The 16,198-nt window shown below is 42.2% G+C and overlaps 2 protein-coding genes across 2 annotated transcripts in view; both read right to left on the bottom strand.

Moving 5' to 3' along the window:
• Positions 1-4,541: 4,541 nt before the first annotated feature.
• Positions 4,542-16,198, bottom strand: part of LOC107377342 (transmembrane protein 272) — a 45,436-nt gene continuing 33,779 nt past the window's right edge. Inside the window, exon 5 of the mRNA XM_015946871.3 lies at positions 4,542-5,561. Coding sequence (XP_015802357.1) covers positions 5,353-5,561 — 209 coding nt within the window. The 3' untranslated portion in view covers positions 4,542-5,352. The remainder of the gene's footprint in view (positions 5,562-16,198) is intronic.
• LOC139063815 (uncharacterized) lies at positions 5,568-16,197 on the bottom strand. Its single transcript, XM_070546638.1, has 3 exons — positions 7,589-16,197; positions 7,134-7,228; positions 5,568-7,022 (listed from the first exon to the last, which is right to left on the bottom strand). Exons 1-3 carry the CDS (start codon positions 7,871-7,873, stop codon positions 7,007-7,009), a joined length of 396 nt encoding a protein of 131 aa, XP_070402739.1. The 5' UTR covers positions 7,874-16,197; the 3' UTR covers positions 5,568-7,006.

Genomic DNA, 16,198 nt, shown 5'->3' with positions numbered 1-16,198 from the left:
TCAATCGCCCAAACGGGACGAGACCAGTCGTCCAATTGCTGACAAGAAAATCAAAGGGTAGGAATGGGAATGTATCCAATCAGCGTCGACGTTGTTTCAGAAGCATGATGGGCAATAGAGCTACCGCCAAAGGCTTTCGTTAGTGCTCGGTAGAACTCGGAGAGTCTCGACTCCAGCACGTTTTTGGTCGTGACTCGTGACGCAGATGTAATAGACATGGACGCCAGTGCGCCTACAACCAGCAGCAGCATGGATACCGGATCTCAGCAGCCACTGAATTCAGTTCGGTCTCTTCTCCAGTATCCGTTCGAGAGGAGAACTATGGTGGAAAAACTTAATGTCAAAGAGCTTGGACCAGATCAGCCCAACGTAAAGATAAGCCAGCAGGAGGAGGAGAAGGGTAAACTGTACACACGAGGCTTCTGGGAAGGCTTGGCTAGCTGGATGCAATCACGCTAATGTGTTATTTTGCTTTCCAAACGACTGTGACAGATGAGGCATGGATTGAGTCAGGAGTTACGGACATGAAACATTTTTCTGAGAAGGTGAAGAAACATGAGTTATCCCGGTCACACATGGACAACACGGTGAAGCTAGCTATGCTAGGCAGAGCTAACATTGCCATGCAGCTAGAGACGAGGGACGCAGGCTTGCAGTGAATAAACACAATGAAGAAGTGGATCAGAACCGGCACATTTTGTCCAAGAGAGAGATGTCAACACAGTGTATGAGCACAAGGATGACCTCCTCAGATTTTTCCAGATGATCAGAGACTCGGATGACTTTGATCCAGTCACTGAGAGAGAGGCAGGAGGCTTTGTGAGAATGCTGGAGGAAGAAGATTTCGGCTTTCTGCTGGCATTGTGTCACAAGATCATGCCACATGTGGACATGCTGTTCAACCAGCTGCAGAAGAGGAACATTGACTCTGTCTCCATCACAGGAGTCATCCAGAGCTTCACCAACAGTATGCAAAAGATCAGGTACATACTTGTTTATTTAATATTATTGTGATGAAATTCTCCAGTGTGTTAGTTTCACAAACAGTAATGTGGATGTGGACCATATATGGTCATGTTATTTTATGTGCAATTTAATGCAGTATTTTTCAACCTTGGTCCGCAAGGCAGCGTGCCAATAGTCAGACACACGTGGATTAATCCCTTTGTCCAATAATGTAAGACAGGAAATAAAAGAGCTGTGCTTAATTCACGAAATAGTGAAGTTGTGCACAAAGCTCAGAAAGCACAAGTTTGTTAAAAAAAAATAGCACAGCCCCACCAAAAATATTTTTCACCAACCGCCACTGATGATTACAGCCTGATTCAAAAAATTTTTTTTAGGTTTAATAGATCTAGTTTACACTCATGACAAGTTACTCACGTTAACAGATGTTCAGCCATTTAGACTCTGAACTTTAGTTGTGTCTGTGTGTTTGGATGTTAATCGTGGGATCTGTTCGTTTCCCCTCGACATAACACTGCGACGCGCGAGGCTGTAGTCATGCTGGTCACTTGTAGCCTGGCAAGCCAGACTAAATAAATGCATTATTTAGTCTGGCCATGCTCCATTGACGGCTCTCAGTTGTGGGGCGGGTTCTACCGTTGTCTTTCAAATGATCTCTGCATTCCACTGGACAATGAATGTGGCATACTCTTGTTTCACTCTGTTGCATCATCCCACCCACCAGGCATATAGAGTGCCCTGATTGGCCCACAAAGTGGATAAAGCTCTGTGATTTGTTCACTAAGCAGATAGAGCACTATGATTGGCCCACCATTATGGACCAATCACAGCTCTTTGTGTGTTTGAAACCCCTCTAGAGAGCTGTGATTGGCTAGCCAGAGTCCTGGTAGGAGCTGTGGAGGTTCCAATGGAGCATGCCTAGACCAAACTTTGCAAAGCAAGAATTTGGTCTAGTTCACTAGGCTAGGTCACTTGTCGATGCCTGAGAGAGACCACAGAAAGACTGCAGCTCTTTTAATTGACACTGCTTCGCTTTTTAGTCGCTCAACCGCATTTTTCTCGCAGAAAGTTTGCTGGTTGAATGGGGGAAAATTCTTTTACTATAACACCTCTTGGTCATTCGGCTCCCGGCTCCCTGTCAGCTATATGACTCGGTCAGCTTACAATTTTGTTACTAAGCAGGCCGGCATTCACTTTGCAGTCACTCTACCTTGTTTTTCTTGCTAAAAAAAAAACGCCAGGAAAAACTCTGTTAGCTTTGGGTTAGCATGTAGCTAATGTCCGACCGATCTTCGACCTTAGAGTATGAGCTGATGTAAAAGGCCACAGCGCCCGGCTACGACTGCAACGATCTGAGGCTCTGCTTGCAATTTAGCAGTCCTGGTCCATATTAGATCTCCACAGGTGACCAGCATGACTACAGCCTCCCAGGGAATCCAGGCAGCCTCTTACTTCCTGGTTTAGCTAAGCTGGCTAGTAGCTGCACTGATTCATTTGTTCCAACTGTAACAGCCCCACTCTCAGCTCCACCTATTTTCCCATTTTTGGATTGTCTGGCCGTGACAAGACCTGTGACATGATCATATTGGTGATGGTGGTAACCTCCTATTTGGAAACAAAAACTAATAATTTGAGCCTATGGTCACAAATTGTGTATGTCGATGATATATACACATATACAGTACACAATATATACACATACATACAGTTATTGTATATACATTTTAGTGTGTGTGTATTAACTCCAAATTATTCCTTTCTTTCTTCACATAATATTAGTAATATCAGCATTGGGTTACACTTGTGTGATACCTGTGAGAGCTGACATCCTTCTCGAACATTGATGGTAAATGCTGCTGCACGTCTCTTAAGATTTTCCATTGAAACACTGTCTCCTTCCTGTAGGTATTTTGTGTTAACATTATTTATATTACAATACAAAAAAAATTCACATCAATTGTTAGCATCTTACCTTATTATCAGAATGTGGAATCATAAAACCTTCAAGCCGATGCCTTGACATTTCATTTGGAATGGAAGGTGTTGGGATTTCAGTAGTCCTTTGCATTCCTCGTGTTTCAACGGCACAGTCGGAAAAAATTGGTGTATCAAAATGTTCACCTCCAACATGACCTTGGTCAGATGTAGAGGCTGTCATCCATCCAGGTGGTGGGTTCCCAGTTGCAAGATAAAGTGCATGATTGCGTCTGATGTGGTAGTAAAGAGAGTTGAAGACCCTGCACTCCTCAGTACAAGCATCTATTCCACATATTACACGAAAATCTGGTTTGCGGCTATGTGTTGTGTTAATATGGCTCAAGAGAGACTTGAAAGTTAAAGCAACAAAAACAAAGCAAATCATACACCTCCAACAGCCCATGTTGTTCTGTCAAAAAAGAAAAACAAGGTGGCTAAATAAATGATGAGTTAGGGAAGATTGGCTGATAATCTTCACTAATTGTAAAGTCTTGCAGGTGGGTCTCGAAAAATGCACCTAGCAGTCAAATCCATGAAGCAGGAACAAAGCAGTGTTTCGCGGGCTCATAGGTGCCACAGGGGTGGACTACACTAAAACGGTCATTAACTTATATAGAAATGTACTTTTCAAAAGGGAAATACAGCAGTTATAGTTTTAACTGACAATTTATAGTTCACTACATCCCACCATTTTGTTGTCAATTATGTAAAACATTGTAATACAGCCCCCATGGGGCTGATTGATGATGAGGCGCAGCTGGCCTCTACCTCTGGGGAGGTGATAAAAGGACTCCCTGCTCAGATGGCAACAGAGGGGCACACTGAAGGCTGAGAGAGACTTTTTGTTTAAAGAAACACTTGGATATATATAACAAAAAGGATAAATGTTTGTTCAGTTACACTCCCTCGTCTTGTTGTGGTTCAGAGCTAGACCATAACACCTGGATGGTCCTATATATGTACAGTTGTCTCTACTGACCCTTTAGATACTTTCAGATTTAGCGGTTATTAGAAAACACCAAGAAAGGTGATTTGGGCACTTGATAAGAATGGCCCTGCACATCTCTCAGGGGAGATGTCTTTGAACATGCCTCGTCAGCAACAGACTATCGGTTGACCCAAAGCACACCGGATGGATTACATCGCCATGTTGGTCTGGGAACACCAGTGGAGCTGGTGGAGGCTGCTCAAAGGGTGGTTTGAATTTCTCTGCTGGAGCTGCAGCCTCCATAACCAAGAAGGATGTAATTGGCAGCCTGACAAACAATCCTCTCCTTTTTATTTATTCTTATCCAGATGGACGCTGCAAACAACCCATGCATGTACAAAAATATAAAAGGAAGTTATGTCACCAGTGAAGATGAGTGGGTGGAGACGTCCACACGGATTTAAACAGCCTGGCGTGGAAACCAAGCTGGAAAAACTTGTTAAGGCACAACCTCTGGCTCCCTCTGCTGGAGAGGTTGCAACTCAATAGCAGATGTCCTTAACCCTCCTGTTGTGGTCCGTGAGGACTACTAACTTGGCTGTCATCTTCAAATATTTGGACACCTCTGTTATATGATGAAGACAGGAGAAACACAATGATAAATACAAGATAAGCTATGAACAGGCCAGTTTTTATTTCCAGGTATTTCTGTCTGTTGCACAATCTTAGAAGATCGTAGAGAAACAATGCATTTCTAGTTTGTTGTTGCCCACTTCACATCAAGGACATTGCCACATGTTTACATCCTGATGCTTTTACAGTTTTTCATCTGAAGTCCAGCAGTTTTAGTCTTAAACCGACTTCAACATCCTGCTTTCTTCTCTCGCTGTACTTGGTTGTCTTTTAGCAGCGTATTTAGTAAAGTGAGTAAAGAAAACGTTAAGCGCGCTGAGGTTTTCACGGATTCAGATGTGAATTCCTGCTAAAGAACAGCTGATTGTTTAAGTGAACCGATTTAGTTATTTTAATTTCTGATGTAATAGTATTTTTTAATGAAGACTGTTGAATAAATGAGCAAGAGCGTTACATTAAAAGCAGATATCTAAACATTTCCTCTTGCATTCAGGTCAGGTTCAAAGCACCGCATGAAAACAGCACCCAATAATACGTCATTGAGAAATGCAGTTGAAGAAAAGAAAAACAAATAACATTTCCAACTTGATCCCAGAAGTAAAAAAGATCATAACCATCTCAAGAATCTGTGTTAAAGTCTACACATTCAGGAAGTCAAGTGTACATCTGCCACAGCTGTAAAGAAAAATGTTGAGTAACTCGTTCTGTCATTTATCCTTCTGACGTGTTGGAGCAGGTTTCTGAGGGCTAAAGGACCTCCCAGGTGTGTGTTTTGAACCTTGGTGCAACAGAAACACCAAGACAACTTCACGTATACGTGCAGCCACACGGGGTGTAAACACAGATCCCTACACGTCATCATCTGGATCGGCCCGGCCGCACAGGCACATGCAGAGGAGGACGCAGAAGCCAATGATAACGAACAGGGCCAGCATGATGTAGACCAGCGTGGTGGTCCAAAAGGCAAACAGGTAGAGAGACTTGTTGCAGTAGGAGTCTATGTCCGTTGCATTCTTGTTGTAGTTTGGCTGGTAAATCGAGTAGATCCACACGTTACCTGGAGCGGAGAAACACAATCATACATGTGGTCTTTGAGTAGGAGGATCTGAAAACCTGCACACGAGTCAGGAAGTGAGGTCCTAGTTATTTCACGAGAACATCGAGTCATTTAATAACTGGACCAACATGTCTGTTGTTCAAAAGTGAAGCAACAATACCAGTTTACACGTGCTTTGACACGAATATCTAATCAGCCAATCACAAAACCGCAACATTTAGATGTGGTGAAGATGACCTGCTGAAGTTTAACCTGAACATCAGAATAGAGGACAAAAGAGATCTTCACTTTTTTTTATTAGTTGTCTTATTAACAGCAAACATACATAGAATATAATTATTATATAAACACTTATATTTATCTCTATATAAACATTTATATATTCAGTTCAGATAAGTGGAGCCTATGCAGAACCTTGAATTGCAGTAGCCCGTGTCTGCAGCAGATGGATGAGTGACAGAATTATTATTCATGTTTTCAATTATCATGTTTTATGCTTTTATTACAATTAAAGATTGTTTCATTTACCATGTTTTATGCTTACTGATTTTACCATTTGAATGCTTAAACAGTTGCTGTATTGTAAAGTCCCCTCATGAGACTTTAAGGGTGTTAAAATCTGACCTAATGTGACCTAAGGATGACCTGTGGAGATCTGCTGATCTGTCAATTGCTGACTCGTGCAAACTGTTTGCTACTCATCGTGTGATTAGACACTGAAAGTTCTTTGTGTAATAATGAATACTCTTTGTTTTAAACTTGTAACAATTTAGGACTGAGAGCTGTGTTTCCCCCTCCCTTTAGATCAGCTCTCAGGCATGTAACTAGGGAAGCTCCCAATTTGTAATAAATAGAGGTGCTCGGATTTCAAAGGCCAGAATGGTTTGGAGGAACTGTCAGCTCAGTGGAGACTGGGTTGGTGTGGCCTTATTCCATTCTCCTCGAGCTTAAACAGAATTCTGACTTTTGTGTCTCTTTCCTTGTGTTGTGATGTTATATGGTGTCTTAGGTGCTTAAACCTGACAACGAGTTTTTGTGCTTTAGTCCATTGCCTCAGTGATGTCTGTGCCCAGTTCCTCCTTCCAAGCATCCCTCAAGTAGTCCAGTGTAGTTGTACTGTCTATTTGTGAAAGCTGATTGTAGACCCTGGAAATGGCTCCGTTCTTTAGCAGATTCACCAGGAACAGATCATCTGAAACATGCCTTTGTGGTTCAAGGAACAGTCCCTACTATCCACAGGAACTTCTTGATGCAGAGAAGAAGTGATATTACGGCGTTGTCAGATACTTTAAACGTTATCTGCCATGAAAAAATAATCATGGCCAGAAGTCTTAGCATCAACTCATCGGATTTTTCTGAAGACTGATCTCTTCCATGACCCTGAGCTTGTCCACAGTGGTCATTCTGCTCCTCTGCCAGACTCTGCTGTTCTTCATCCACTTCAGTCATGTCAGTCTCCTCCTATAAACAGAAAGCATTAGTCACAAAACAAAGTAAATTTAGAGTCAGTATCACATGCACTGAGGACGAGAGATGACATTAAAAAACATTCAAGTTTAATTCAAGACTTACCAAAAAGCAGGAGATTTCTGCCTCTTCCTCTGGTTCACAATCTGAATCACTGGATTCAAGGAGGAGATGAAAGCTCTGATATTCAGCTGTTGTATCTAAAGGACAAGCAAAAGACACATTACATAGGGGATTACAATATTGTTCAGCACAATGTATACAAAGGAGTAATCGGGATTGATAGTATATAGAAATAATTTCTATGTAGAGAGGATGTGGGTTCCCTTACACTCCAAAACCAAGTCAGCACCGAGTGAGCAACTCCAATTTTTGATGAATCCGATTTACAAAATTACCAGTTACACGTCTGGTTTTCACCAGCAGCACTTCTGACATTGAAATTTGCATAAAAAACATAATGTCTCCCCAACTTCATGTTATATTTGGAATAATAGTTAACATGAATATGAATATATGATTCAGAAATTAATAATAAAAAATTCTAGTTGATAACTTACCACCAGCTGGATTATCCTTGGTAGCTCAATTCCTTCCCCTTCTTCAAGTTCTCCAGCAAAGCATTCAGTTTTTCCAGTGTCCTCAAACACATTGTCCAAAAACATCAAAGATCTGTTTAGGTCAACAGAAGCTGTCCGTAGCGAATCCTGTAAATCAACTATTTTAGATGTTTTTTTTCCAAACTCCATCATTGAAGTAAAGTTTTTTATGCTCAAAATACTGTGTATGAGTAAGTTCATTATCACAGTGTCCACAAATGCGGCGTGGTCTTTTCTTTGAGACATTCATCTTGGGAGAATATTCCTCCGTCAGGGCAGTTTTATTACTGTTTTTCAAACTACAAATCTCACACACACATGCTACATTTAAAGAAGGCTGACATTGGGCAACTATAGCGGAGGTCCTTGGGTTCAGTATGTTGTCCAATCACGTTACAGCGCAAGTCTAGTTTGTCCAGTCACGTACGAGGATGCTTGTGTGTGATCCTAATTGGCTGACAGTCCGGGTCCCGGAAGTTGAAAAGGAGATGCGGGAGCATGGCCGAAAAACTTTTTTGTAAACACTGGACAAAACGCCAAAGAAATGTTTCACCATCATCTCGATTTTTACCAAAACTCTACACCTCAGCGTCAGCGGGATAGTCCACAGAGCCTTCCTGCAAGCCCAGCGCAAGCGGACAATAAAGTAGTGTTGTCCACCATCAGCGGGTTGTCTCGCCAGATAACTTCATCCACAGAGCAGCTCCAGCAGAAACTTGATGCTGTGGAGGACTTGTTTCTCTCGAAAAATGGATGACAGACCTAGAAAGCAGCCGGGACAGCGATTCAGTGGCTGAAACCCACAAACGCAAGAGACGTTGCCGCAACACAAAGCTTGCGGTAAGAATGGCTCACAAAGTCACAGAGATGTTTACGGAGTTTAATGTGTGTTTGTGCTTTAAACCGACTTGTCTGATGGTTCAATTCAATTCAATTGAAAAAAATACTTTATTAATCCCAGAGGGAAATTAATTGCTGTAGTAGCTCAGAATAATAATAATAATCAAGTCATCAAAGAGTTATTGTATATTACAATGGCTGTTGGCAGGAAGGATCTCCAGTAGCGGTCAGTGTTGCAGTGAAACTGAAGAAGCCTCTGACTGAAGACACTCTTCCGTTGTCGGACAGTCTTGTGAAGAGAATGCTCAGGGTTGTCCATCATTTTCTTGATTCTCTGGAGAATCCTTCTTTGCATTATCTCCTCCAGTGGTTCCACAGTCGTCCCCAGAACAGAACCAGCCTTTTTTATTAGGCTGTTGAGCCTTTTCAGGTCCCTGCTTCTGATACTGCTACCCCAACAGACGATGGCTGAAGAGATTACACTCTCAACAACAGACTTGTAGAAGATCTGCAGCATCTTGCTACAGACATTGAAGGACGTGGAGTTTCTGGCAAAGTACATCAGGCTGGATTGTGTTAAATGCACTGGAGAAATCAAAGAACATGACCCTCACAATTCTGAACTTTGTCCAGAAGACAGTGTCAAATCCAATGTCTTGTTTTCTCTGGTGGAGCAGCTGACAAACTGTTGAAATGTTGGAAGTGTAGCTGAGAGCGAGGCATGATTAAAATCACCAGATATAGCCACAAATGCATTGGGGTGCTGGGTTTGTAGCTTAGCGACAACAGAACTGATGGAATCGCATGAACTTTCAGCAATGGCTGAAGGTGGAATATAAATGGTTGCCAAGACAGCACTGCTTCCTTTTTAAAGGAAGCGGTCCTCCGTTTTCATAATGCAGAAACAAACAGCAGCCGCTACGAGCCGGATTTTCAGAGTTTGGATAGCAACGAGATCAGTTGTAAGTAACTCAAATTACGTGTAAAATTTTGATCTTAATATGTAAAAAAAAAAAAAAAAAAAAAATTAATGTCATTTTAACATGTATTTTCTTTGTCCCAGCTTCTTGCAAGACATATTTTGAGACAGTTCAGAGAAATTATAGGTACAAGAAACCGGACCTTGTAGAGAAAGCCGTCTCTTCAAAGAATATGGCCAGGAGCCGACAAAGAAGAAAGAAGAAGAAAATATCATTTCTATAGCGTCTCTCAAGATAAAAATCACGAGGCGCTTCACAAAAACAAAAATGTTAAAATATAAAAAAACATTTAGAAAATGTTTAAAACTATATTTAAAATGAGCAAAAATAGGCAATTGGGATTTAAAAGAAAAAGTTAAGAAAGAGAGAGAGTGAACAGGAAAGAGGGAAATCAGTGGATCCTGGGGAAGGTGGAATAAGTGGGGAGAGCAGAATAAAGAGAGAGTGGTTGAAGAAGGTCATACAAAAGCCAGCTTGAACAAGTGAATCTTCAGCTGCTTTTTAAAGGAGACCACTGAGTCCACTGATCTCAGGCTATGGGGGAGAGTTCAAGGGTCTGGGGGCCACAGCAGCAAACGATCTGTCACCTTTGGTCTTTAGCCTGGTGCTGCACAACCAGTAGGCTTTGATCACTGGACCTCAGGGACCTGCTGGGGGTGTAGGGACTAAGAAGATCATCAATGTAAGATGGTGCTTGTCCATGTAAGGCCCTATAGACCAGAACCAGGATCTTGAAATGAACCCTAAAGTTGACTGGCAGCCAGTGAAGATGGAGGAGAAGTGGGGTGATGTGGGTGTGTTTGGAGGACTTGGTCAGAAGGCGAGCACAGGCATTCTGAACCACCTTAGACGGTTCAGGGAGTTTCTGCTCAGACACGAAAGAGGGTGAGTTCATGTGCTTGTTATTTCACATGGCTGGATAGTCAATCTGATATATGTGCCCAAAACAAACTATCTCGTTTGTTTTTTTGTGTCCAGCTACTGGCAGCGAGGATGAGCGTTGTGAAACCAGAGGAGCTGAAGTTTTGGACAGGTGTCACGGCGGACCTGATGTCCGACGAGGAGGATGGCACACAGGATGACGTTTCTGGTTGAACTGTGCGTCGTCCAACATTTCGCAGCCAGGAGCTCAGTGACTTCTGTGGGGTGCATCAGAGTAGGCTGGATACCTGCCCAAAGTATGCGGCACCACATCACCGCCGGCTGTGCTGTGGATTAGTGTCTGAAAGAGTGCCACCTACCACCTATGATGCAGCTGCAGCAAAAAAGCATTTGAAGAAGGATTTGATGCCTCAAATGTAAAGGTTTAAAATAAAGCATATTTCATCATGTTTTTTTAATGCCGATGTGTAAATGTGGGTGGGGGCGGGGGGTGCTGCACCATAAGCAGCATAAGTGGGTGGAGGGTTACACAGATCACATAATAATGAGCCAGAGAGACCAATGGCGAGGATATTACTGACCAATCATCTATAATATTTAAAATGGATCTGTATTTTAAGCAGCATAGGGGTGGAGATTCACACAGTCTTCCATAATAATGAGCTACAGTGACCATTGGCGACCAGATTACAGTATGAGCATGATCAATATTTAAATTGAGTAGCACAGATCCAGCCAATCACAGCTTTTTCCTGTAAAGGCGCGACGCTGTTGTGCGACTCAAATGCTAATCATAGCAATTCACATGTCAATTGTCCTATCCTCACCCCCTCACCACAGCTCCCCACACCCACCCCACTCAACTGGTTCGTTTTCTGGAGTTCCTGGCAAGAATAACGGGAACACCACAGACTGTGAACTGTGTTTAATTGCTGGGAACTGAGAAGATCTGCGGGACCTCACAGGGGTTTACATGCCCGGAAATCTAGTTTTTCTTAAGTGTGACATACAGCGTATGTTGCAGGCCCAGTAATAGAGCTGAAAGCAGGGCAACCCCATTCCTCCTGTAATCTCGGGTCTTTGAAGATATGTCTGTTTTATTCTGGGTATCTTCTTGTTCCAGATAAATTGAGAAATGAACTGATTTCAATTCTTAAAAAATGTTTTTGTGATCAATACTGGGATACAATGGAACAGAAATAAAATTTTGGGTAAAGAGGTCATCTTAATTATATTTATTCGGCCAGCAAGCAAGATGGGTAATTTAGACATTTTCTTAAATTTCTGTTCCGTTTTATGGTATAAATTAATTAAATTATGCTTGAAGAAAGCAGCAAAATCATGAGTCACATTTATTCCAAGGTACTTGAAAGTGTTTGAGATGGTAAAGGGGAACAGAGTCAATGTGGCTCTAACTTTTCTGAAGAACTAATTGGGAACAATATACTTTTTGTCAGGTTGACTTTATATCCAGAGATGTTTCTGAATATGGTTAAAATTGTCATGATTTTTGGCAATGATTTAATGGGGTCAGTGATACATAGCAACAAATCTGCATAAAGAGATACCTTATGTTCTACGCCAAATCTTGTTATTCCTTCAAAACCTATTGCAGAGCATAATTGAATGGTGAGAGGTTCTATGACAAGTGCAAATAATAATGGGGACGGGGGCACCCTGGTCTTGTAGAGCGAATGAGGGAGAAAGGACTAGAGTTCATATTATTTGTCTGAACTGAGGCCTGAGGCATTGTATAACACAGTTTAACAAGGGAAATGCATTTTTGGCCTATACCGAACTTTAACAGGGTCAAGAAGAGAAAGTCCCACTCAACCCTGTCAAAGGGCTCCAAAGGATCCCTACTGAGTTTATGGATTAAGGAGATAGTGGCTTATCATCTGCATAAAGAGATACCTTATGTTCTAAACCTTATTCCTTCATAACCTTTTGCAGAGCGTAATTGAATGGCGAGAGGTTCTATGACAAGTGCAAATAATAATGGGGACAGGGGGCACCCTTGTCTTGTAGAGCGATGGAGGGAGAAAGGACTAGAGTTTATATTAGGCCGGGGACACACCGGCTGCCGAAGCGCCGCAAAGCGTCGGGAGGCGAAGCGTTCACGAAATTCGGCTGCAGCTTGCTGCTCCTCAGTTCAGACCAGATGCTTGTTTCTCTGCTCCGGTCAAGGCGCACCTCATAGTTTTTCTTTTAACCACTTGGTGTCCTCCATTTCCTCTCTGCCTTTTCTCTGCTCTTTTCCTCTACACCCCCCTCCCCCTTGCTGTTTGTGTGTGTTTGTACCATCGACATTAATATGTGGACAATGGGCTTCCACAGGCTCCAATAACAAGTTTTTCTGCTAAAATGGGAGGTGGCCACCACAGCCATTTTGACCGTATAACAGGTTCCGTCAAGCCCAGACAATTCCATAAAAGGGAAGAGAGGAGGAGCTGAGGGTGGGGCTGTAAGGCTGGGATCAACTGACGACACCCGGTCGAACTAGCTACAAGCTAACCCAAAGCTAATGCGGAGGTGGGAGCTAAGCTAACGGAGGTAGCAACCTAGCTACAACCGGAGTTAACTGTGCACAACACCAGAGATTCTGAGTCAGAGATACGCCGGGCTGACCGCTGGGTAAAACCGGGTGGAACACAGAGGTCTCCGAGACCAGGTCTCGGAGACCTCCACAAGCCGGCAGCCGCACAGCACACAGAAGCCGCGATCAGACAGATGCGTTGAGCTGCTGGGAGAACCAGCCGTCAGCCCGCCGCAGCACACAGAAGCCGCGATCAGACAGAGATGGACCGGTCTGCGGGGAGAAACAGCCGGCATTCCGGGTGGAAAACATCGGTCTCCCGAGAGCTCCACAAACCGATAGTGGGAACCCAGCTCCACCAACATGTTATATTTCAACCCATTTTCTAAAGTGCAGCATTATGTTAAATGCACTGGGTTTTACCCTATTACATTTAAATTTCATGGTTAAACAGTACATGTTAAAATCTAAGCTCAGCTCGGCAGTGACCTAAAATACATAAATATAATTTTACTTACCGAAAAAAATGAAGTGGAGACTCCTTGGACGCTCTATTAGTGCAATTAATGCCACGGCAAGTCATTTTGTCCAACAATTGCACAAAAAATATCCAAAAAAGAATACACAAACACAGAGACTCAAAACCCCGGAAAAGTTTCCAAGCCAGACCGATGCTCTACTGAGGCCTTTCCACGGAGCTAGCTCTGCGGTCACGTGGGTCGGATGCTCATTAATTATTCAGAATTTTAGGCTTTTAATACACTTAAACAGAAGAGTGAGAAAAAAATTCACCCCCCTCAGAGTTGTCATGAGTGTAAACTAGATCATTTAAACCAAAAACATGTTTTGGTACCAGGCTGTAAACATGTTTATTTCTGCTGTGAAAATGGCATTTTTAACGTGGGAGTCAATGAGGATTTGCTCGCTTCTGACACCAGCCCCCAGCGGATGAGGGTGGAACTGCAATTTTTGTCACTTCCGGGTTGGCCTCAATTTTAAAGCCGCATTGTGGGGGCCTGGTTTGTACGTGTGTGTGTATGAACCTATGGTGTGAACCAGTTGTTAATAGCTGGCCTATGACTTTCTGCCTCTCTGTCCTGTTTGCTCCGGTTGAAAGACACCCAAAACCACACCCCCTTCACGTGGTCACACACACACACACACACACACACACACACACACACACACACACACACACACACACACACACACACACACACACACACACACACACACACACACACACACACACACACACACACACACACACACACACACACAAGTTTGCTGTGTGTGTGTTTGTGTGGTTTTTATGCAGTGTCTGTTTACGAACACATTTGACTATTGCGGAATTGTATTTTGAAATGCTTTATTTTGTTAAATTTACCGGCCTGCCTGTAATGCCTAGGTTTGACTTCCTGCCAGAATTGACGCGGTTCACCCGCGGCTCGCGAAAAAAATAGAGCAGACACCGAAACGATCGCTGCACGGCGCGGGCTGGAGCGCCGGCGCGCTGCGTTTCAGCGGCCCATGTGGTCTATAGAATAGGATAACTGGCGCCAAATGAAGGCGGCCCCCTTTTCACGGCGCTTTGCGGCGCTCGGTGTGTCCCCGGCGTTATTTGTCTGAACTGAGGCCTGAGGCATTTTATAAAGCAGTTTAACAATGGAAATGTATTTTTGGCCTATACCGAACTTTAACAGGGTCAAGAAGAGAAAGTCCCACTCAACCCTGTCAAAGGGCTCCAAAGGATCCCAACCAAGTTTATGGATTAAGGAGATAGTGGCTTCATACCTAGTTGAAGGTAAGCGTCCCTTGGTTACAGCTTCGTTATATACATCCAAGAGCAGAGGCGATATCTGTTCCTTGAAGGTCTTATAGAATTCTACACAATACCCGTCTGGGCCAGGGCTTTTTAAGCACTGCAAGTGTTGAATAGCCAGATTTATCTTCCTTAATGTTATTGGTTGTTCTTGCAATATTTTGTGTTCTACACTAATCAATGGAACTTGAATAGAATCGAAACAACTTTCAATAATGACTGGGTCCTTTTTTAAGTCCAAAGAGTAAAGTGCAGTACAATATTCTCTGAATACATCATTAATTTCTTTTGGATCAGTGGTTGATTGACCTCCTGTACCAGTTTTAATTTCTGTAATCAATCTTAATACAGCAACTTCATTAATTTGCCTTGCCAATAAACTACCTGTTTTCTCCCCATGCTCATAATATCTATGTTGAAAGTTGTATCAGTAATCTTGTTGTGCCATTTATGTAGAGTAATTTAAGTTCTGTCTCCAATGAGACTTTTTAATAGAGTTTAGATGAAGGAGAGACTGCATGTTCCTTATCTATTTCTAATAGTTCTGTTGTTATATTTGATTCTTTTTCTTTTCTTTGCTTGTTTTATGGCTACTTAATGAGATGATTTGGCCTCTCAAGTATGCTTTTAATATGTCGCATAATGTGGATCTCGTAATTTCAGGTGAATCATTTATTGAAATAAATAGTTTGATTTGATCTTTTATTTCAGTTACTAGGATATTATCCCACAGTAGGCCATTATTAAATTGCCATTTAGGTATAGCAGGTCTGTTTCCTATTGCTAACTGTAACAATACTGGACTATGGTCAGATAAAACTATTGCTTTATAATCACTACTTTGAGTCTGTGTGATAAAGCTATAATCTATTAAAAAATCCATTATAGAATAGGTATGATGAACTGAGGAGAAATATGAAAATTGCTTATCATTTGGAGAGAGAGCCCTGAAGGGATCTATCAGTTTATATTTTCCCTTAAATTCCTGGATGTTTTTTGCAGATTTTGATTTGGATACTAATATTTGTGATGACCTGTCCAGCCTAGGATCCAAGACAAAATTAAAATCTCCGCCAATTATCAACTTATGAGAGTCCATATTAGGTAAAGAAGATATAAATGATTTAATAAAGCCTACATCATCAATGTTAGGGGCATAAATATTTGCTAGTATGACCGAGTTATAAAGTTTCCCTGTCACTATAATATTGCGTCCTCGAGGATCAGGTAAAACTTTTGATGCTATGGTCTTAACATTTTTATTTTAAAACCAGTGTTTTTTAAATATATTTTCAAAACCTCAGACATATTAGGAAGCCTGACTGTTGTGCATCAGCAGCTCAGGGATGAGTAAATATTACATTTTGGCAGTGTAAATTTAGAGCAGGCGCATGCCTGTTAAGTCAACTGTGTTGACACTATTGAAAATAACGGTTGCTAGACAACCAATAGCTGGCCTTTTCCCTTGACTTTGGTAGGATTTACTCTAGGCTTGCTTCCGATAAGAGCAA

This window comes from Nothobranchius furzeri, chromosome 2, assembly GCF_043380555.1.
Source record: "Nothobranchius furzeri strain GRZ-AD chromosome 2, NfurGRZ-RIMD1, whole genome shotgun sequence".
NCBI classification, from domain to species: domain Eukaryota; kingdom Metazoa; phylum Chordata; class Actinopteri; order Cyprinodontiformes; family Nothobranchiidae; genus Nothobranchius; species Nothobranchius furzeri.
Note: the sequence above shows the minus strand (reverse complement) of the source record. Positions and strands in the feature narration are given on the sequence as shown.